At 33.8% G+C, this 24,761-nt stretch overlaps 1 protein-coding gene across 4 annotated transcripts; it reads right to left on the bottom strand.

The window, feature by feature from the left end:
- Positions 1-24,652, bottom strand: LOC106051002 (trafficking protein particle complex subunit 9-like). 4 transcript variants are annotated; one of them, XM_056015030.1, is made up of 25 exons: positions 24,455-24,652; positions 23,263-23,428; positions 21,996-22,956; positions 20,284-20,429; positions 19,454-19,585; positions 17,925-18,037; positions 17,647-17,715; positions 17,247-17,318; positions 16,713-16,908; positions 15,999-16,092; positions 15,099-15,275; positions 14,291-14,427; positions 13,349-13,434; positions 13,129-13,255; positions 11,958-12,171; positions 11,160-11,248; positions 9,085-9,222; positions 7,264-7,322; positions 6,668-6,810; positions 5,839-5,949; positions 5,526-5,676; positions 5,040-5,133; positions 4,564-4,662; positions 3,693-3,814; positions 1-2,564 (listed from the first exon to the last, which is right to left on the bottom strand). In XM_056015030.1, the coding sequence occupies exons 3-25, from the start codon at positions 22,904-22,906 to the stop codon at positions 2,343-2,345; spliced, it is 3,702 nt and encodes a 1,233-aa protein (XP_055871005.1). In that variant the 5' UTR covers positions 22,907-22,956; positions 23,263-23,428; positions 24,455-24,652; the 3' UTR covers positions 1-2,342. The 4 variants fall into 4 exon arrangements, with proteins under 4 accessions (XP_055871005.1, XP_055871003.1, XP_055871006.1 ...); XM_056015028.1 differs by lacking the exon at positions 23,263-23,428; XM_056015031.1 differs by lacking the exons at positions 23,263-23,428; positions 24,455-24,652 and adding an exon at positions 23,077-23,212.
- Between the last annotated feature and the right edge of the window lie 109 nt (positions 24,653-24,761).

Consider the following 24,761-nt stretch of genomic DNA (forward strand, 5'->3'; position numbering starts at 1 on the left):
TTCTTTAAAAAAAACAAAAAATGAAAAGAAGAAAATGTCCATCATTGTTTTCAGTTGCGGGCTAAAACAAAAGCAACAACTCAATGTTATGCTCTCTGCAACTAACACAATAGAGTCAAAAAGTAAAAACAAAGTTTAAAGTACAAGAAACAAATCAAAAGATACAAATACAATCACATGGAATGGCTAGAGAATGGAATCATTGAGAAACACCTGTTAGTTCCTCAAGGGAAACAACACATGCATACAGTAAGTATTAGCTGGTGAATTAAGTAAACAATTAAGATAATAGGGAAAAAAAACCCAATTAAAAAACAAACAAACAAGGGTTTTCCTGTATTACTAAAATAAATCAAAACTACACTGGAAATTCCACAGCTGTCCATTAAATTTAAACAAGTTCTTGTCCTTTTGACAAAGTACTAGATCTAATCTGTAGCTGTTACCATTACTTCTGTATACTAGGTTGGGATGTTAAACTATAACAAGAATGAAATAACATTCACTAGAACTAAAGACAACACAAAATTTCAAATGTCTCAACAGTGGAAAATAACGACAATTAATTATTTCAAAATCTTCAACTGTTTTTTTTTCCTTTGATCAAAATCTAAGAGCAAATAATGACACTATTGGCTTTCACTACAGAGTTCAATCTATTTCCTCATGTTGTCTTCAAGAAGGGAGGAAAGGGGAGAGAGAGCTAAGGATCTTGACACAGTTTGGAGACAATACAGTTTGGAGATAATAGCAGCGTTGTGTTGTTCAATATTCTTTGACCAAATCTCTTTATGATTGAATCTCTAACGATTGAATCAAACTAACCCTAACTAAATCTACATGATCTGGCTAGGTTCTTAGTTCAAAGGTTTTTAATGTTTTTTCTCTAAACGCTATTTCAATGATTTATCTATAAAATATTCAATATCTAAATTACCTATAAAATACTCCATAACTAAAATAAAATATTTAGATTAAAAAAATTTCAGGACATGTTTGCCTGGTTTAATAAGAAGTGGACTAGTCAAACCTTCCAATAAATGTCTCAGGTCCCACATTTTTATAAAAACTAAATTGTAAAACATTGGATAAGCCCTAGACATAAAAAAACAACTTTTTCTACACATCACTATTTATTGTGTTATGGTTCAGTGGTGCCCAACCTTTGACCTGTCTGGCCCAAGTCACAGTGCTATCTGACCCCACAAAAAGCAGAGGCTCTGTATTCCTATTTTAGTGATGGACAAGCCATTTAGAAATGTAATTCAACGGTCAGATTAAATGTTAGGCAACAGTTCCCTATTACTGTTCACTTTTTTAGAAGACCATTTTATACAGACAGTTCAATGCCATTCTGTTTTAACCTTTCCAATCATACCAACTATAAAAACCAGCAGTTTAATAACTTGAAGGAACAAATGTTTTGAAAAATGCTCTATACATTTCATTTATAAACAGTTATAATGGTTAAATTTAAAAAAAAACAACTAAAAGTTGATTCATCCTAGTAATCAACATTTATCAGGCAATTATTTATTTAAAAATTCAACTTTAGAATTAGAGTAAATTGTTGTTTTATTTATTGGTTTCACGTACAGAGATGACTTGGAATTGGTTACACATACATTGATAACTAACCTTGCTTTCTGTGATACTACTTACACAATGTTTTTTGATGACAAAGTTTTCTTCCCTCACCAACATAATAGAGAAGGCAATAATTGAAAAGCTATCAACAATAGAACTACTTTTAATTACAACTACCAAAAGGGGGACAAAAATAATTACATCAATCTCTTGAATAACATTATTTCTTCAGTAATTAGCGCTTGATGGTCAAGAGTCATGGGGATAACAGTCAGTCAAGATCTAGTCTATTAACTTGGCTATTATGTTTAATGATAACCTGGTTGATGGTACATTGTCGACTGATTCCCATTGTAATCACACTGTAACAAAATTTTAGGAAATCTTAGGAAGTTTCCCTTCTGGACACCAGGGTTGGTCTTCAATGATTGAACTTTTGAAATACTATATTGTAGTCATCAGCAAGATATGTGAAGAATCTTGCCAGTTGTAACTCCCCTTGGCTTTTCTTTCTGCTGAAATCCTGTAGACTGTTAGTAGATAAGCAAGTAGATATAGATGCTATGTGACAAACACTATGAAATATCACTGACAAATGCTGTTTATGTCACAATGAAGTGTCAGCGGAAGACTGCACCTTATGTCATCCTGCTGTTCATGACAGATTTCAGCTACTGTCATAAATAAATAACATGTTGCTGTTTCTGTCAGCTATGTCACAACACGTCATGTCACTGACTGAAAGGCAACTGGGGTCATCGCCCTATTTCAAACTTAACAGGAACTGTACACTTCCAGTCACTATTTAGTCTTGCAGATGCTGCTGCTGTCCTGGGTCCACTCTGAGCGCTGTCCTCGGCATGGACTTCATTCACTTTGCAGGTGTTAAGCTGTCTACACACAATAGTGATGAAATACCAGCCAGGAGAGAAGAATATAAATGAACAAGAATGTCTGACCACAGAATTGGCAGAAATCTTAGGACAAAAAAAATGAAGACAATTAAGTACTTATGAAAACAAAATAATTAAAAACAGCAGAAAAGCAATGAAGAGAAAGTGTAATGAAGAGAAAGTTGAATGAGAAGGCAGAATGAAGAGAACGTGAAATGAAGAGAAAGTTGAATGAAGAGAAAGTTGAATAAAGAGAAAGTGTAATGAAGATAAAGTGTAATGAAGATAAAGTGTAATGAAGAGAAAGTGTAATGAAGAGAAAGTTGAATAAAGAGAAAGTTTAATGAAGAGAAAGTGTAATGAAGAGAAAGTTTAATAAAGAGAAAGTGTAATGAAGAGAAAGTGTAATGAAGAGAAAGTGTAATGAAGAGAAAGTTGAATGAAGAGAAAGTTTAATGAAGAGAAAGTGTAATAAAGTAATGAAGAGAAAGTGTAATGAAGAGAAAGTGTAATGAAGAGAAAGTGTAATGAAGAGAAAGTGTAATGAAGAGAAAGTGTAATGAAGAGAAAGTGTAATGAAGAGAAAGTTTGATAAAATTTCTCTTCACGATAATTCATATATCAACTTTGAACAACATTATTATGTGACAAGTGTCAAGACTAACAGTCTTTACTTTCCTTCTAAACATAGCAATCACTCATAAGAACTTAGTGAACTGTATGGAAATTATTGAAATCGCAAGTATAAAAACGATTGCAGGGGAGTCCTTGACATTATGCTTGGAATGTAGTGTACATATGAACCCAAGTAGATTTAGGAAGCCTTGGATACAGTATGACTTTATGCTTGGACTGTAGTCCAAGTAGATTCAGGAAGCCTTCAATACAATAGGTTTCAAAATGCTACAAATATAACACAAATGGTGTGGTAGCAGTCTCTTAAATCTGAAGTTTCATTCATTGTAACTTTTTTAAAAGTACACTTTATATCTGAAGTTTGATTCATTGTAACTTTTTAAAAAGTACACTTTATATCTGAATTTTGATTCATTGTAATTTTTAAAAAGTACACTTTATAACTGAAGTTTGATTCATTGTAATTTTTTAAAAGTACACTTTATAGCTGAAACTTCAGTTATTGTAATTTTTTTAAAGTACACTTTATAGCTGAAGATACATGGGCAATGTTATAACAAAAATAGTCCACACTACCTGAGGTATGAATAATGCTGAACAGCCAATCACAGACACAGATGAATCATCCATTGATAAGTCCCCATTATCAATACTCTGACTGGCCTCAATGCTGAGAGAAGAATTCCCTTTGTCTTGCCCTGTAAACATTTATTCAGTATATTTCATTAGAATGAAATTGATCAAAATGTTTATAAATTTGAACAAGTAGTTTGAAATGTAGAATCTTACAGATTATACATCTATATAATGTTCATCAGCTGAGTTAGAAATAATTCAATGGATACTGATACAACTGTACAAAAAAATTATGGTGTCTTGTGTATATTTTTTTATAAAAGAGGAGAATCACTACAAAATAATCCCCATATTAATATGATCTTAGTAGCGGCCCTATGCTTGAAGAGTAGAACATCTTATAAGAATGTCCTCTTGTTATAACTTACACCTTCCCACTCAATCTTAATCCTAGTTCTGTCTAGAGCAAAATGCTCCATAACTCTTTAAAAATCCTCTATCCTATACATGAGGAGGCACAGTGACTGAGTGGTAAAGCGCTTGACTTCCAAACCGGGGGTCTTGGGTTCGAATCCTGGGATTTTATATCTTGGTATCCTTGTGCGCCTCTGAGTCCACCCAGCTCTAATGGGTGCCTGACATTAATTGGTGAAAGGTAAAGGCGGTTGGTCGTTGTGCTAGCCACATGACACCCTCGTTAACCATAGGCCACAAAAACAGGTGACCTTTGTATCATCTACTCTATAGATCGCAAGGTCTGAAAGTGGAACTTTATCCTATACATGTGCAAAAAAAAAAAAAACTAAAAAAAAAAAAAACTATTAAAAAAAAAAAAACTAAAAAAAAAAAAACAACAGAATCTTTCTCTCACCAGTTGTATTCTCCAGTAACACTTCCACATCCACTACTTCCCCAACATTGAATTTAAACTTGGAGGTTGACAGGAAGACTTTCTTGTTCAGTTGTACTTCTGCCAGTCAGACAGAGAAAACACATACGTTACAAAATGAATTCATACAAAAAAAACAAACAAACAAAGAAAATATTTCAGCTGCTTTAAACAGAAGATGGATAGGGATCTTAAGGAATCTATCATTACCACTTATAAAACCCAGATTTTGATTACACACAACAAAAAATGGCCAATGATAATTCTTTAAAACAAATTTTCACTTTCTTCCAAATTTTTTTTTTTGTTTGTGAATACTTAAGGCAGGGTTCATATCTGACTTGTGGAAAAAGTTTTTCAAATGTATTTTAAAATAAAATTGTTCATTCATGACTTGCCAATTTGTGAAATAAAAATAAGAAGAAGGAAGAAAAAAAAAAGGTAATTGTCAAACTGACCCCATCGAACATTTGGTGTCAGCAGCAGGAACAGTTGATCAGGCTTCCATTTGATGTACTCTATCCCAACTTTACCACAGGACTTGGCTGCAGGCTGCAAAAATGAAACAAAACAAGAACGCTTTAAATAATTGATTAAAAAATTGGTTACCGAAGGGGTGAAGTTTGTTTGCTTTTTGAGTGCATAATATCTTTCATTCAAATCTATGAAAGGGCATGGTAAGTAAAAGGAATTATTTATTCATTGATAAAACACATATTCATTGAAATACCTTATTTTTTTAAACTTAAATTATGACTTTTAAAAAGTTTTTGTACTGTTGTGTAATCTATGACAAATAAGCCTTTAAAATGTTTAATTTATATGCATTTTAAAATAAAATAGTACAATGCTTTTCTTTTTTTAAGACTCTAAATAATGGTCAGTTGAAAAAAAGATTAATGGCAAATATATAACCAGCTGTTCCTCCCTGCTCACTAACTTACCATAGACCATCTTATATCCACATAATTGGCGAGTATTTCACTATAACGGTCAGGTAGAACTTTGTTCCTGTAGTGTAAAGGCACATGATCAATTTGGGCTCTGCTCGAAGAGATCTGCTCTGGGTCGAGCCGAGGGACATTCATACATATCCTGAAATATGAAAAACAAATCAAATTAATTTAAGATTCTTTTTTTTATCAACAACCAAAATTATTTTGTTAAAATTTATTTATATTAAGAACACATTTTTTTTTAAAACTCTACCACTTAAAAGAAAACATAGGTCTATAAAATTTAAAAACAAAAACTAGCCTTCTCATCTGTTGAGGTTCTAATATAATTTTCTTGTCTGTATCAAACGTGACATCAATTTGATGACTAGATATGTTCAGTAAATCGAGACACAGGCGACATTCAGTAGAACTGAGATGAAAGAGAACTTTAGTGTTGGCCATAATGCAAAAAAAGGTAAAATTCAGTTTAATTCATATTAAATATTAAGTACAGAATGGTTACTATTCTTTCTGTTACAAGTTTAACATTCATTCTTTAGAATATAGCAATGCCCAATACAAATATTGCTAGCATTTAGTATTTTGGATTCCCTACCTATCAGTGTGAAATAGATACTGGGCAAAATGTCCAGGTTCAGAGCTAGTGATTCCCTATCTATCAATGTGATGGACATCCCATTGTGTGATATAGATACTGGGCAAAATGTCCAGGTTCAGAGCTTCATTCCCTATCTATCAATGTGATGGACATCCCATTGTGTGAAATAGATACTGGGCAAAATGTCCAGGTTCAGAGCTAGTGATTCCCTATCTATCAATGTGATGGACATCCCATTGTGTGATACAGATACTGGGCGAAATGTCCAGGTTCAGAGCTAGTGATTCCCTACCTATCAATGTGATGGACATCCCATTGTGTGATATAGATACTGGGCAAAATGTCCAGGTTCAGAGCTAGTGATTCCCTACCTATCAATGTGATGGACATCCTATTGTGTGATATAGATACTGGGCAAAATGTCCAGGTTCAGAGCTAGTGATTCCCTACCTATCAATGTGATGGACATCCCATGGTGTGATATAGATACTGGGCAAAATGTCCAGGTTCAGAGCTAGTGATTCCCTACCTATCAATGTGATGGACATCCCATTGTGTGATATAGATACTGGGCAAAATGTCCAGGTTCAGAGCTAGTGAACACTGTCTCTTGTAACCTGCCTTCAGGCCTTCCCCTCCACTGTACTGCAAGGAAAGCACTGCATCCATTGTCTGAAACCAGAAAACAAACTCTCTAACTACCTACTGTCAAAGCATGGAAACTTAAGTCACCCATTATGTTAGCTCTTAAACTCAGTGTTGCTAAAAGAAATTATCAACTAAAATAGTTATCAAGGCATTATAGAAAAAGATGTTATGTAAATTCCACTTATGTTGTACAAATAATAAAGATTCTATCTGGAAAACAAACAAGAAAAAGAAAGATGGCTTGGTGGATGTACGTGTGCAATACACCATAGGTACAACAGACTTTTAACAGAATATCCAATTGTTGAAGAGCTTTTCAAACTCAATGATTTAAACATCAAGCATTAAAGAGAACCAAAGATTGATAGATAAACCTAAGTCACTCAAAATGATGAAATGGTAAAAAAAAAAATAAAAAAAAAATAATAAAGCAACAACAAAAGAATCAAAGAAACATGAAGATGACATTGGTCAGACCTTGTCTTTTTGATCCACACTTTCCGATCTTCTTCTGCTAGATTGAGACATAGGGGAACCTTTATAACAATAAACAGATTTGTAAAATTAGTGTTATGGCAAGTTTACTGTACATTAAGTTGGATAATTTACGTCAGTTCTTTATAGATAAAAAGAGAAAGAACAAAATACCACTCATTCACTGAATGATCAATCACAAAATTGGCGAACAGATTTTGATAAAATTTTATAAGCTTTATATCATCATTATCTTTCTTTTGCATTCCTCATGGAACATGGCCTCAGTAAAAACATGCCACTTTCCACAGTCTCTTGCTAGTTTTTTAATGGCTTCCCAGCTCTTTCCTGTCCTTTCTGCTTCATCTAGTACACTGTGTCGACTCAAAACTTTTTGGTCTTCGTCTGTGTCTTGAGCCCTGGAGGTTTCACTTTAAGGCCTGTCTAGCTCTGTTAATGGTATCTTTTCTAAGGGTGTGACTAATCCATCTCCACTTTCTCTCTAATCTAATCTCTCTAATCTGCACCTCTATATTTCTCTATCCACCCATCTCCCACAGTTTTGTGTTTTCTATTTTGTCATACCAGTGTATTTTCAAGATATTTTTCAGACATGAAGGTCTGTACTTTTTTTTTTGTTGTGGCTTCAGTTGTTTTCCATGTTTCAGGACCATACACTTGAACCCCCTTGACATTAGAGTTAAAGATTCTTATTTTAGTCTTGTTAGAAGATGTGGGGAGATTTCCAGATTGGTTTTAGGTGTGTAAATGTCTGAAGCACTAGATTTATATGGCTTTATTGTCTTCATCTGTTAAACTTGATACACTGACTACACTCCCAAGGTATATAAAACTATCTACTTCTCTGGTCTGAGAATCCAGTTCTATATCTCCATTTTGTTTGTTGTTTACTCTAAGTACTTTTGTTTTTTGGTGGTTTATTTTAAGGCCTACTCTTTTTCCTATTTCACTTAAAGCTGTGACATTTACTTGCATATCCTGTAGTCTGTGTGATAATAAGACTATGACATCTGCGAATTCCAGATCCACCAGCTTTTGTGTGAAAGTCCATTGGATTCCTTTCCCTGAATTAGAGTAAGCTTCTTTTATGACCCAATTCAATACTCTGAGAGAACAGGAGTGTGAAAAGAGACATCCCTGTTTGACTCCTGTTGTGACTGGAAATTCTTCTTACAGTTTGCCACTGTGGACTACTTGGCAAGCTTTATGTGGTACATGATATTACCAGGGGGTAGGAGCTGACTGGGAGAGAAGATAGTATTTGGTGACTATGTAGTTGAAAACAGCATCGCTGAGTTCCAGTCATTTTAGGACCAGGTTTTTTAACTTAAAATTCAAAAACATCTTTCATTTCATCAAGTGTCTGACATCTATTGGGAAGGTCCAGGCATTTTATCTCTTAAATATGTGAACTGTTACTTCACCAGAACTAAATATCTGGCATGGGAGTTTACTTTTTATAGTGCTTAGCATTTAATAAGTTAACAAAAAAACAACAACAATTGAATGCCACGTTTCTAGAAAACTTTAAGCCTGGTCGTGTGGTATGTACTTTGGACTGTGGTCCCAAGTTTAAGCCTTGCCCATTTCCATTCCTTGATGTTCTACAGAAGGTTTTGACTAGGATGCAATAATCACTTCTGAAGAAACATCAGAAACTTATAAATCAAAAAACAAAAAAAAGATAAACTTTACTTGTCAATTATTCAAGCTGCCAATATTTGACCAAAAAAAAAAAAAAAGATCAAATACATTTAGCTCATAGAAAGATTTGATCATGATCATGTTCTCATCAAGACTTACGAGCTGGCTGCTCCACAGGGATTAGAAAGTCACTGTCCCCATTGATACACAGAGAAAAGCACAGCTGGTGTTTAGGTAACAGGGGAAGCTGGGATTGAATATTCTCTTGGCTCCAGGTCAGCATCCTATTCACAGTACCTGCAATGTTTATAGTGCAATGAATACAAACAATTATTTAAGTTCTAAAGCTATAATGTGTTTGATGTGCTAGATGGTCTATTTCAGTAGGCTTCATGCCCCCAGGGATATAAATTTTGTTATACTGAAAGCAAATGGCTTCTGAAAGAGAAAACTGAAGTGCTCTCACAATCATGATGGGACATACACAACGAAAATCCCATTCCAAAGATAGGCGCAGATGGCAAAAAGAGAATTTAAGTAGACCCATGGTAGATGACTTTGCCTGCATCAGTTCTGGCCAAGTATGCAAGTCGCAAAAGGGTTTGTATGGTCACACCAAATTTAAATATTCCACGCATCTTTGAACTTCAAGACAATGCCTTGTTATGCTGGTACCATTTATGGAAAATGGTAAGAAGGTAATGAAATGTGTGTGTAATTAATTAGTATACTTTTAGTGTGCTGTGATGTAAGTAGTTATCTATTAACCTTATTCTTATGCTCTGACTGATTAGAGAATGAGAACAAATATTTAGAAAAATATTATTTAAAATAAAAATTGGACAATATATAGAATTAAAATTTAAGATTTAAAAGGAAAGGTCATTAACACTAAATTTTTAAAATAATATTTTTTTTCCTGGGACTCTCCAGATTGTACAATGTAAAAAAGAAAGCTGTTACATAAGTGATATTTACAAAACGTGTGGCGCTAGACTCCTATTACCTTATCCACCTTCCCAACTACAGTGTTTCTAGTATCAATCCTTTTTTTTTTTACTCTATTCAGCTTGTTAAATTTTGTCAAGCTAAGTCATTTGTAAGTTGCTAGTTTTTTTAGCGGCCCCCGAAAGGGGAAAAGATGCTATTAGTTTTGTGCGAAATGTCTGTCCGTCCGTCCCGTTTAGATCTCGTAAACTAGAAGAGATATTGAAAATCCGACTTCACAATATTTTAGACCATTCAAAGTTCTGATGCAACGGCTACTTTTTTTTCCTGAAAGCGAAAATTCTAATTTTTAAAATCAATTATGCAAGCAGTTTTTTATAAGAAAAAGCTAATTAGTATGCATTATATGTTAGACCTAATTTAAGACGAATAGTAATCTTATAAACATCATTTTCGTGAACATTTTTTCTATATAGTGGAAATTTTTTTTTTTTTTTTTTTTGAGGATTCGAATATGAGATTGAGCCTTTTCAAAACAATTAACTTATTTAGTTCGAACTTAGGGTCCCGGGTTCGAATCCTGGTGAAGACTGGGATTTTCAACTTCTGAGTCTACCCAGCTCTAATGGGTACCTGACATTAGTTGGGGAAAAGCAAAGGCGGTTGGTCGTTGTGCTGGCTACATGACACCCTCGTTAACCGTAGGCCACAAAAACAGATGAACTTTACATCATCTGCCCTATAGACCACAAACTAGTTAGGCCAGGTTCACATCTAACTTTACATTCACTTTCACGTATCCTTTGATCTGCGGGACGGTTGGGGCACTACACAAGATCTGTTAACCTTCTTTCTCCATTCTTATCTCTCATTTGTCTTCGATATAATTTCATTTGGATGTTCTTTCTGAAAATATTGAAGCCTACCTGGGTGGACCACTGGTCGTGCGGTTTGCGCGCTGGACTGTCGTTTGGATTTATCGACGATCGAAGGTTCAAACCCTGCCTGCTCCCATCCCCCGTCGTCCTGCGGGAGGTTTGGACTAGGAAGTAAACTATCTTCAACTCTGAAGGATTATCCGAATTATGTAAAACATTTTACTTCGGGGGCCGATTTTGAGTTTGTGTTTCCACACAAACTGTCTTTTGTAACCTTGTTTAAAGTGCTTTTTATATTGCGGGTGTGTACTGAACACATCAAGCCTCAGAGTGATGCTAAACATATCCTTTGAGAGCCTTTGCCCTCTTCAAACCTATCAGTCCTGCAGATGAAGGTAACAAACTTACCCTGAACATCACTTTTAGTGGTCAGTGACACAGTCAACATTTCTATTGGGGACTCTGATATATTCTGTATGGTGACGATACACTCAGTGCTGGGAACAAAAAACATTTGAATTAAAACAGAGCAGCTGTAATTATCCCATTCCACTCTGAACAGTTATTCTAAGCGCCACACATTTTCTAAAATTTCAGAATTCATAAATCCTCTCTTTCACAATTTCAAACATCAATTATATGTAATATTAGTGAAATAGACTAGTTAATACAATGCACAATGTTTATGTTTCTCTAGACTCTTCAGAACTTTACGGCATGGCCAAACTGGCAATTTTTAAAAGGGGCTGTCTGATTTGTATGTATGGTGTAGAATATCATAAGAAAATTTAGTTATCAAACTAAAGCCCAAGTACTGACTTTAAAAAAGAGACTATTTGGTTTAAGTAACTCAAAAAAGAAAAAGGCCATAAAATAGATCCATGCAAGATAACAGTATAATGCAAGACATATTTAGAAGAAAGGCAGCCAAAGATGCTAACAAGAATTTGAAAATAAAAAATAACAATAGTTCCATTTTTTTAAACTGTCAAAAGTAGACAAAGACATTGGTTGTTTCCAGTGCCATTAATTACATATATTTATAAACACATATTGGATATAGTTTTATAGTAGATTGTTTTTTTATAGAGTTACAATATAATGTCACATTTTAGGTCTTTTTTCTCTTAATTAACTTGATAGGAAACCAATCAACAGATTTTTGATCATAATAAAAAGTGTATTTATGGTCATGTGTTAAGGTACCTTTGTCCAGCAAACAAAACAGCTGATCCAGTGGCCACAATGTCAGCTCCACTTACTGCACCAAACACAGTGGACTTCGGTAGCGAACAGGATAGGTTTAGCTGGGGCAGGGGAGGGATGACTTCTATCACAATCTCGGACATGGGTGGAGTCAGGTTTACCAGGTCACGCAGCCGGCAGTTACTCTTTACTCCACAGACAACAGTGGTGTACCCTAAGAGATGAGAGCAAGCCGACATTAAGAAATGAACAGCAATAATTAAAGCAACAACAGAATGTGCACAAAATAAAAATGTATCACATGTTTATAAAGCATTGCAGCAAAGACTTCTAGAATACATTGTGAGACTAGATATCAACTGTTCAGAATAAATCATATTTTAATGCTACTCAGAAATCTGTTATTTAAAAAATCTACATGCATATATTGTGATAAAAATATTTCAAATGGAACTGATTTGCTTTTTACTAAATTGAATTATTAAGAAAATTGCCTCCAGCTGAATGTGAAGGTAAAAAAGAATTATAAACCTTGATTCACATTAAGTATTTCATAAATCTGTGCATAAAATATATTAAGAAAACTAATCTGCTGTAATAAAAAGAAAGGATCAATCATATTTTAGCATCAAAGTCTTTGCCAACAGATCCCCTTGAATTTGTGTCCTACATTTCAACATGTCCTTCACAACTGCATTCTCCACCATGAGGCCTGAACAAGACACAGACCCCAAAACACCCATATAGAAAAGTTTTTAAGGAGAGCTGCCTGATCTGGAAATCACTACCCAATTCATCTCATATATTGGTCTAAGTTCTAAGTCATCCCAACCCTCTAAAATTATGAGAATGCAGAAGGAGATAACAATTTCCCTTTTTTTTTATATAGATAAATCACATACATTTCCATTAAGGTAGCAGCTTAGGGATAGGCATTCAAAAGAGAACATAAAAAACAAGAGGAGAACTGCACAGAAAAGATATTTGGCTTCTCTTATGGAATGTTAATTTATAAGAAAAAAAGTTGTAAAAGTTCAAAACAATTTAGCATGCAAGTAATAAAAACATTATGATGATCTACTTAAATATTTTAGTTTACATAAAAAAAACAACTCTGAATCCTAGATAGTACATAAACTGTATGGTAAGTTTGTATGGTTTCAAGACTTACCTAAAACTTTCAGATTTCCTGGGGATTTAGGCTTGACCATAAGTTTAATATTCATGACACCAGAGTCTTGCGGAATGACTGGACTTGCAGGAAATATTTCAGTGTCCACATCAGAAGTCCAGAGGCCCTGGTAAGTAGTAGGGAGTATGTAGAATAGCAAAACATAAGAACTAAAACTATTGCTTACCTTCTAAAACAAAAAGTGAATTTGCAGCCTTACCATATAAAATATTTTCAATTCATCTGCTAAAGGATTGACTAACTGTACATTGGCTTCACATATATCACCAGCAACCCATTTAAAATCTGAGAGAAAAATAATAAAGCATTATATTGGATACAACAAATGATTGTTTATTTCATCTAGTCTTCTAAACGACTGTTATATTTAGTAGCCCCCAAACACCAAAAGCTGTTTCACATTTATGTTTCAGTTATATCATGTTCATTGGATATTTTTGCATAGAATGATGGACTACATCTATACAACATAAATACATTTGTTAAACAGGTGGCTTTGTGCATGAATATATATATTTTTTTTTCTTTTACAATGCAACCTTAATATTAGTGTAATGCTTTTTAAAGAATACTTAGGATTTTGAAGATAATAATAATGGCAATGTCTTTGACTCCTAAGATACAGGGCAATGTTTCATATGACTAAACAAACCCAGTTGTGACCTGCATACTTTGTCACATTTAATACATACACAGACGTTGAATTTTGATTACTGAGAACATGTCACCAATAGACAAACCCTCCCTACTTTTCAGAAGACCTAAAATCTGTGGACACCAGGCTAGGAAGAGGCTGTGGAAGTTGCCTACAAAATATCTCTGTGGAGAGAGCTTGCCACCCTGTGCACTGAATGGTGCAGTAGGACCTAAGTCTAAGTAACTCTTTATCAACTTTTTTTTTTACTAAGTTGCCACTCCCACAACAACAGACAAAACAGTACTTAGCTGAACATGTCATAACAACACATACCCAAATTGATTCTACAACATCATAAGAAATATTCTCAGTAGATATTGTTCTGGGGTCTACAGTGAATTTGTCTTATCTTTAAAGATTCTGGATTCTAATAATAATATGCTTTATATCATGGATGAAATTTGTTTGACAGTTGTCATTCCCTGAACAAATCAATTATCTAACCTGGCTTGCTTTCATTGCATTTCTTGGTGCTGGACAGGAATGGGGAATAGATGAACACGGCTGGTGAACTGTCCACATCAGACTTGTCAATTTTACTGGCTTGCAAGTGAGGGCTGGGGGGTAACAGTCTGAAAGATCTGTAGGGTGACAAAACAGTTTCAGAACAAATACAAAATAAAATCAATAATAAAAAAAATGTCTCAATAAAAAATTATAACCCAGCTTAAGCATTTCATTTTGAAACTCAATAAGATCTATGTTATATATCTATAAAATGTCTGTACAAGATTATCAAGACAATAATTCTAAAATCTAGGCACATCCATTGTCTTCCGAGACAGAAAGAGACATATATATTTCTAAAATAGAAATAGATACAGCAAAACCACTTGACAGAACATAACTTATATAGGTTATCTATTTTAGGGAACAATATAAATTACATTCAATAGCTGGACATAGTCTGAAGCCAAGGAAAGAAATTAGCTTGCCATCACTTATAAGGAGTTTTTGTCATGAATAACTCATCGTTCAAGGTAATTTGTATTAAAACTGTGAAATTCAACTTTGGCCAATTAGTCCATGTACCTCTTCTAGATTTAGCTAATATCTATCATAAAGTGAATTGCAGATGGACTTACACCAGCCAATGTTTCAAACAAAATTATTTTAAAAAAGAACTCACTCATGGACAATATTTTGAGTTCCTCTTTTAAAATGTGTTTCTGGTGTTTGTCTCTTCTAAAATTATCATTCGAGTTTGCAACAAATAGTAATACTATATAATGTTTTCTGATTAATGCTTTACCTGACAGTTGGCAGTGACAACAGTGGAACTGGGGGCAAAATGAGGCCAGAATCCAGGGCTATGGGCTGGGGATTGCCGGGGCATTTTTGTGTCAAAGTGGACAGGCCCATGATGGCCTCCCTCTGGTCACTAACACTCAGATGTGGTAACATTATGTCCACCAATAGCGTCATGTGCCTGGAACAAAAAAAAAACATTGAAGAAATATTATTAAAAAAAATTACAACACACAGAATTAATTGTAAAAAAGGATTATACTAAGATTTTTTATTTTTGGTTTTACATTGGCCTTATGAAATGAAATGTTTTCAGCCAGAGGCTATGATCAGCAAACAAAGTCATACAAAAGTAATTATTATAATTTCATAAGTACTTGAAGAGTTATGTCATAGATGTCTGCATCATGGTTAGCACAGATATTTAAGCAGAAGTTATTGTGTTACATCTTTTTCAATGAATGACTGTCCTTTATAAGTAAGCAAAAGTAAAACACTAAGGCAAAGTTGGTGAATGGTAGAAAGAGCCAGAATTTATACTAGTAGAGATAAACATCTATTTCTTAATATATGGCAAAGTTTTTTTATTCTTACCAGCTCTAATGGCTATTCTGATATTTGCTTGGTAAGAGTAATGAGTCATTGTCTTAGCTGAATAACACTCTCACCTAAAATCTGAGGTTAACTTTACTGTAAGTTTTTATGATGTGTTTATAACATTTGTTCAAAAGATGATCATTTCTCTGCATTATTATTTATATTTTGAATAGAAATGAAAAAAATGAAACAAAAAGATCACTTCTAAATCCTATCTTTAGTTGCAAGCTCCAGTAATTGCAAAGTAGTTTACTAACAGTCAGTAATCTAAAGTAAGGTGTAAATGATTGAATCGCCTTAATCCTACCTGACAGCTATTTGAGGATTGCTCATTCTTCTAGCTGAGTACACAAGTTCATGAAGGACACGGTACTGTAAGACTGGCCAACCTGATGGATGATCTGGAAGTGCAACATATACATAATGATATTATAGTACACATAAATCTGAATAATTTTTTGTTTACTCTGATAGCCCTAGATATTGTAATACAAAAAGAATGTAGAATCTGGTGGAAATTAGAAAAATGAGCATTAACAGACTTTAATTAGTATAGAGGAAAAAAAGACCAAAATCCTTATTATATAAAGTGTAATCTATTGGAGAAGATGTAAAGCTCATCTTTTTCTAAGGTTGACAGAAAATAAAGGTGTCATGAGGCCAGCACAACGACAAACAGCCTTAACTTCCCCTAGGTATGACAGGTACCCATTAGAGTTGGGATGTCAAAAAAAATCCCAAAGTTAAAAATTCATGTCTTCACAAGGATTGAAACTCTATACACCTTGGTGCGGAAGCCAATCACTTTACCACTCAGCCACCACCCCCCCTCCCCCCGTCAACTAGTTAGTTTGTCAGTAAAAAGTTTGTATTTGTTGTATTTGAATTTAAACCTTGTCTAGTGCAAATTAACATTACGTGGGATAAAAATAATAACTATTTCACTCTATCAGGCATATTGTGTTTCTTTTCAAATTGCACATCACTTTCATAAAATCAGTTGTTTTTTCCTAACACTGACCTCTATCAATCTCTTTGGGATTAACAGAAAGCAGATATCCTTCTAAGCACTGCAGCAGTAGTTCATAGCACTGTGACCAACTAGGGGAGCTGTCTGGTGCCACACAATGCATACCACACACACGACGGAAGAATGCAGCTTTGCGCTTGAACCCAATTTGGCTATACAAGGAGGACAGTGTTATATACCGTTGGATCTGAACAAAACCACAGTAAATATTTAATGTGATGCCAAACATTATAATGGTATTAGTTAATATCAAAATTTCATTAAATCCATATCTTTAAGTCAATTATTTTCATGCTCACCAGTTTTAGAAAGTTAATATTAAAAAAAAAAAAATGTTCCTAGTTAAAAGCATTTTTTTCAAAAGCCCAAGCAATCTAGAATTTCAAGTGTAAAGAAAGAAACAAAATTGCCTTGTTTTGTTTTTAATCAATAAAAATTTTTCATGAATATTTTACAAATCTTTTACATGCATTGATTCTAAGTTGTTTTTTCTACCTACTGGACAACCAACATGCTAAGACGTACCCTGTCATCCTCTAGTGATGATGGATTGATGTACACAACATTTTGAAGGAAGTCAGAGGCCTGAAGATATTTCTGGGAAATAGTGGCCAATTGTATGAAACAATGAGCAGAATTGTAAAAACTACAACACACGTGACAAAAAAAGTAATGCTTCAAGAAAATCAAGTAAATGTTTCAGTATACTATGTCAAACACATTAATCAAATAATAAAGATTAAATATATAAAATTATAGCTATTATAAAGCATTACTTTCATGCTTATAGCATGCTCAAAGAAAGCACTACTTAGCCTCTCTGCAATGCTTTGTAATGCATTTTACCAAACAGATTATGTACAAAATAAAGGTTTTAAAAGAGTGAATTTTCAGTAAGACTTTCTGTATCAAATGTTTGGCTTACATTCTGAAGTATTAGAAACCTACAAGCCTTCAGGCAGGCTTCCATCTCAATAACAGCTGCATTCTTGAACTGAAACATCAAACACAAGAGACAGTTACTAGGTGATTACAGTTTAAAACAATGTGGATAAGACCTCTTGAAACTAACTAGTGCAAGTGGTTTTAATATGTGAGACCAGGTTTCCCTGTGTTTGATTAGAACATCCTTTAACAACTACATACTACTGTACATTTTAGAATGATGAATTAAAAATTTCAAACCAAGGGAAAGAACCTCACTTTGCTGTATAGAGTTATGGCCTCTTTATACTTCTCCACAACATCATCAATATTGACACCAGCAGTGCTGACACTGTCAGGCAAAATGTCAAGTCCATTGGCATAGCTGGAACCTGCAGAGGGAAGACATCTCTAATTTAGCATGACATCAGCAAAAATCAGTAACAGCTTCATCATATGATAATCATTTATGAAAACTATCAAAAACACAAAATTAATATCTTGATATTTTGGGTATTCTCTTCTGCTAATGTGTACAATAGAAAATTGATACTTCGTGATGAGGCTTAAGCCAGCTTGAGGGATAAAGAAACAATCATTAATTGGTCTTGGATGATAGGTGACACTACAAAGTGTTTCAACTTTCTCAGAAAAAAAGTTCCTCTCTAGTGCAACCATCTTCACTGCAGCACAAGGTTATTAGGGATGAATGAAAGGGATGACCTCATGACGTACTGAAGAAAGTAAACTAAAGATAAGAGAATTTTATTGGTCCAAACTAATGGAAATTCAGTTTGACTACAAAGGTCTACCTCAGCATGACTATTACAATAATAACAATAGATGCAAACACTAAGCACATTTACACACAAAACACACACACACACACTTTATGAATCAAACTTCTATGTATTTCTCAGTGTCAACAAATGATCTTTTAACACCATGACAAAGTGGAATAAAGGAGTCCCAAAATCTTTCTGATATAGCCTTAATGAAGAGGAGCTGACCACTACATCCAGATCTGACGGAACTGTGGTTTAGTGGGTGATAATTGTCTTTAAGGATATTATGTTTTGGAAAGGCATCTTTCATGAAATAGTTATTCAAGACATGAAAGCTGTGTTAGGGTGATAAAAAATGTTTGTTTTTATTTAGTCGATGTCTTTGTGCCAACGAAGTATACAAGCAGGTGATGGCAAAGGTAATTTGACTACTCATGGTTGCTGTATAAAAAAATTTAATTGTTTTGTCAACTTTCAATTTTCCTAGCTTCCTAAGATAGTGAAGTCTTTGGTGTACCTAGGTGTCAAGATTTTGGCAGTGTTCACTATTTTAGCTTGTTATTTATGGTTATTTATGGTATCTAAATATTTATATTCTTGAACTTGATCTATGGTTTGGTTGTTGATCTGAATCGCTGCAAGATGGTGTTTATGCCTTCCTAAAGCTTTAAAAGGATAACCTTTTGAGCCCAGATTAACAATAACACCTACCCAGACCTATATTAGGATACAGAGTGACAGACACCACTTGACTACTTATCAAGGGGGCTTAAGTTCAAAACCCTGCTCAAGCAGATTTGGCTTGCTGAATGCCTAAGGCAGTTCAGAAACCTCTGAGATGCCCCACCCCTTCCCAGCAGGTCCACTAAAGAAAGAGATAGAACCAGAGTGCAATGATTATGAAAGATGTGCTGTATACAAAAGCAATTTTAAAAAAAGATGTTAAATATACAAATGTACAAAAACTTTGACATGGTGAGATTGGGAACTAAAGTAAGTGGCTTACTCTTTTAACTATTTTACCTGTTCTACTTTTTATTTCAGAAATGCTTGAACTGCTGTTGGCCTGAAAGGATAAATTCCTTTTCAAACCAATTGGCAACACTCTGGGGTAGCCTAAAATAACACTGGAACATGCAAGACCTTCATAACAGCCTGAGAGAAAACAAGAAATTTAAAGTAGAAAATAAATTAATAAATGAATAAAAAGAAAGCTTGTAAAAAAAGCTAAAAACACATTTTGACTTTGATAGCTAGGTATCATATTTAAAGATCACCTCACAAATGAGATTAGAGACAGGGTTATTAGAGCGATTGGACCCCAAGATGACCTGCTAACTACTGTAAAAAAAATGCAAATTAAAACTCTATGGCCATACTACAAGGTCTTCGGGGCTCACATAGACCTTCCTTGAGGGAACAGTACCAGAAAAATGAAAGCGATGGGAAGACAACATCAAAGAATGGACAAGCCTGCCACTGGTTCTATCCAAAGCAAAAGAGCAATGGAGTAAGACGGTTGACAAATCTTGTGTGTGCCCCAACAGTCCAACAGACTAAGGGATATGTGAAGGTAAAGCTTTTATATCTAAGTAACAATAATATATTTTAGAACAACTTTACTTTTTTTCTCATTTAAAAAAAATACACTACATCTTGTTCAGGAAACAATGCATAATAAAAGACTCTATTATTATAAAAAAAGAAAACAACAACAGCATTTTCAACTAAGACCTTAAAAATTCAATTCTGTTTGGTATGGACAGAGAAAAAAAGCCAGGGATAAAAATCAAAAGAAAATCTCTACAAAACATGTATGTACAAATATAAAAATAATGTAAGTATCTAACTACCTCCCATCCATAAGAAGTCATTCACTGATCTTAGAAGATCCAATGCTGTATTGTAATGCAGAATGGCTTCCCCTGGCATGGCAGCTTGCAAGCACAGATCCCCTAAATGCTTCCTTAAACGACCCATACATTTTTTCTTAAAGGACCTGCACAAGAAATAAAAGTCTTGAAGTAGAGTATATATACATGAGCTATAGAAAATAGAGTTCTCAAACAATTTACATTTCAAATGCTGATCACATAATTATTATCTATTATACCAATGCTGCTGCTAAGCCTTAAAGTTTATTTTAATATTTCAAATTTTAATCACATATTGCTGTAAATTTAGGCAAGCAACTCAACAAAATGGTATCAGAGTGGGTGAGGATGTTTAGTAACAATATCAGAATTATAAGACGATTAAACAAACACACATATAGTAGTCCCTCTCAGCCACTCAGTTTTATTGTATATCAGCTTTCATATTTGGGCGGAACTCGTTATCACTAGTTTTAACAACAATGTGTTTTGGCACTGTTCTGAAATATGCATTTTGAATAGAGATGCACAGAGCAGTTACACTATTTTAGACCTTTATTACAGACTGCTAGAGGCGCGGCGGCTGAGCAGTAAAGCGCTTCGCATCCGAACTAAAGGTCCTGGGTTCAAATCCTGGTGAAGACTGGAATTTTTAATTTCGGGCGCCTCTGAGTACACCCAGCTCTAATGGGTACCTGATATTAGTTGGGGAAAAGTAAAGGCGGTTGGTCGATTTTTTTTACTATTAGTAACTGCTAACTAAAACATTATTCTAAGCCTTTTTACCAAAATTCTATTCAACTTGTAATAACCACAACAAAATAATAATTTTCCTTGATCTGGGGCCTAGGTTTTAATATACAAATATTATGAAATTGAAATCAAAATTGTAAACTAATATTGGAATAAAACATTATTCTTATATACATATTTTAAGTAAATACATTTAATTTTCAAGCCATTTCAAATAAAGTTACCAAATAACACAAAATTTTACTGACTGACCCTGATCAACCATGAAGATAAAAATAAAACAACAGATAAATTAAACATGACAAAACACACTAAGCATAAACTAAAAAAAAAGCTAGATCCATTTCAAGTGAAAAACTGATCACAAGATACCCATCTCATTGTGGAGAGCTTCTACATCTTGCATTTAATACTTAAGAACAACTAGATATAACTGGGTGTAATAATATGAAATCAAGTTCCATGAAAAAAAAATCAATATTAAATCATTTGTTTTTTTACGTATTTGTTTTAATTAAGACCAAGCTTGAATTGACAGACAGAACCCAGTCACTTAGTAAAAACCTCAAAAAAAAAAGATCATTTCTGGAAAGATGAAAAGCTTGTTTTTTAATTCAAGTAAATATAACAAAGTGCAACCTTTTTTTTTAAAGAATCCAGACACATATTAATTAAAATCAAAGTAAGGCATATTTTTAATTTCCCAATTCTTTAAACACATTGAATAAATCAATTTTTTTTTCAAATTACCTTTTTTAAATATTCTAAGCTAATAAAGTAATTTAACCCATTTTTTAATTTCTGAATTGATTGTGATCTACTTCTCAAAGTGTGTTGCTCTATTCAGGTGCTAAAGCAATTAGAAATTATGATTTAAATTATGACAATGAACTCAAAAAACTCTTAAATGGAATTTCTTACTAAATGGAATTTCTTACTTTGTGTCAGTGTCCACACCAACATAGTCTTTCTTCTCGAAAGGTGCACACAACAAGGTCATTTTGTCATTTCTCTCAAATGAACGGTCCAGCCGTTTTCCTTCTAGCACAAAGTAAAGAGAAGTGACAAACTCCTTCATTCTCTCTTCAAGGTCACCAGAGGTTTCAAGGTTAGGGTAAAACACAATTTCAGAACCTGTGCTCTCTTTGGTCAGGCTGTTGCTATGGGGTCTTTTCTCTTCTGTCTTCAGGCTGCTGAAAGATTCTGACCGATTAGAGGTCACGGCAGTGTCTGTAGGCGAGGTGAACACATTATCCGAGGTTTCCCTTTCAACACGCTCATCCAAAGTCTCAAGGACATTTGGAGTTATTACTTTAGGTGTCAACGAAGCATCCTGTTCTTTTGTTGTATTCAAACATGAACATTTTGTTCGACAATTGTCTGGATTGCTACAATTTGTATTGCCCTCAATAAGACCACCGTTTTCATTGTTGCCATTTGTATCCACTTGTGCTTTTTCAATAGGCGAGCCATCAGTGTTCATGCCAAACACAATCAGTCGAGAATTAATTATTGTTGAAGCATACTCTTCTTTTATGGACTTGTAGCTTGTAAACAAGTCCCCAAACTCTTCATGGTTTGAACATTTTCCAATGGTCACAAGCCCTAAGACCTTTCGATGACTTTGAAAGTCACCCCAAGAGTTGAAGTCAGAAGAATATATTTTTCTATATTTGATGGTGATGTTTCGTTTCTGACCCTGAACGTATATACGATCAACTCGAGAGATTTTATCATATGCATGGTTAAAACTCTGATTAGGCAACTGAGACCCTGTATGCCTGATCAAGACAAGAAGAGTCTGATGGTCATCAGCAGTCTGATTGTAGTCAACACATGTGCTAGCCATATTTTATATTTTCTTTAGATGCATTTCTGTTTCTTATTTGTCAAGCACAACTGTAAAATGATTAAAAAAAAATGTTTTTAATTGATTTTATTTTAAAAGTCAAAATGAACTACTATACTATTAAGAACTTAACTATACTGTAAATGCAAAAGGTAAATCTATAGACCTACAGACAGATGCCTTCACCCCTTTCCTGCGGGAAGTTTACCTCTTGGATTGGCTAAGTCTATACTAATGAGCCCGGCAATATTTATTCTGTTTTTGGAGCTGATTTATTTGATTCATAAGCTAAGTTGTTTGATTCCAAACAAAAAAAAAATTAATAAGGTGTCCGAATTAAATTACGATTTTCTTACCAAAATTTATTTCAGACAGCCAGTTTTGGACATCAATGTTAATGATCTTATATTATATTTGTTTGTTAGTTGTTGTTTTTTTTTATAGAGAATAAATGGGCAAATGTTTGGAGTGAGCTTGGTACATTGAAAGTTAAATGCTTAGATCTAGACCTACTAGATAGATCTAGATTTATATAGAGAGAATATAAAGGATTCAGTTAGGCAAAAAATGGCTATCCTAACCTGTACTATACTACAAAAGATCATCTGTATTAGAAATTTATTAAATTAATAAACAAAAAACACAAACATTCAACACAAATCTAATCATGCAAACACAAAATAAGTCTAAAAGTCGGTATATAGAAGTCAGTATCCCAGTGACGTAATTTAGGTAGAATAAGTATGTTCATATTTTTATTTTTTGTGTTCGTATATATGCATAATTTGAAAACATCTTAATGATTTCATGTGAGGGGTTATGCCTGTGGATCTTAAAATTTAATTAATGTTAATATAGAATTATAATCTGAGTTTATTGATGCCTAAATATAGAGACTGTCCGAAATAAATTATGGTGTCCGGAATCAAATAATGTGGGTCAAATTTGTCCAAATTAAATGAAAACACAAGCCATCTTTGACCTTAAATATAATAACAAATATAAGTAGTCATCCTTATTCTCCTTTAAAAACTAAAGAAGATTTTGCATTTTCTTTTCTATGTCGAACCATTGTCAAATAATGCGCTGTCAAAGTCAAACTTTCAAATTTGGGCCTATAAGCAGTATAGGTGTCCGAATAGCATAATCTACTCTAGATTTTTTAGATCATCTAGTACAGTGAGTAGTCTAGTCTACACTGTGACTGTGGCTGTCTACACTAGTCTACACTGCAGTACAGTGACTGTAACTAGTGATTACTAGTGAGTTGATTGAGTACAGTCATATAGTGATATACTATGATATACAGTTACAATTACACAGGGTCACAGGCAAAGACTGAAAGAGGAGAGGTGTCACTTACACAGAGTCAAGACTGTCAAGAGATTGAAGAGTGTAGATCTACAATTACTAGATCTAGTCTACAATTACAATTTACAAATAATTTTAATTTTTAGCATTTTTTTAGCTAACTTTTTTTTACTTTAACTTTGTGTTACTTTCATAACTTTGTTTTTAATTTCATGTTTATAATGATTTTAATGTTACCCATTAATCAGAGATAGAGATCTAGATTGTAATTTTCGGATAGATTCTAAATCTATACTGCAAGAACTATCTAGCTAAGACTTAGTAAGACTAGATCTAGATCTAATCAAGTCAAAGCTCTGGAGGAAAAAAAACACCAATGGGGGGAGTTGACAACAGAAACTTTAGTACGTCGCCATTTTTGTTTTCGACAAATGTCTTCTTCATTGAAAATAAACTAAAAAGTTAAAAATAGCAACGCTTCACTGGCCTAAACAAACAAATCTTGCTATTGACCTAGTCATGATTGTTTCAAAGTAGACTTATT

Source organism: Biomphalaria glabrata, chromosome 17 (assembly GCF_947242115.1).
Source record: "Biomphalaria glabrata chromosome 17, xgBioGlab47.1, whole genome shotgun sequence".
Lineage (NCBI taxonomy): Eukaryota > Metazoa > Mollusca > Gastropoda > Planorbidae > Biomphalaria > Biomphalaria glabrata.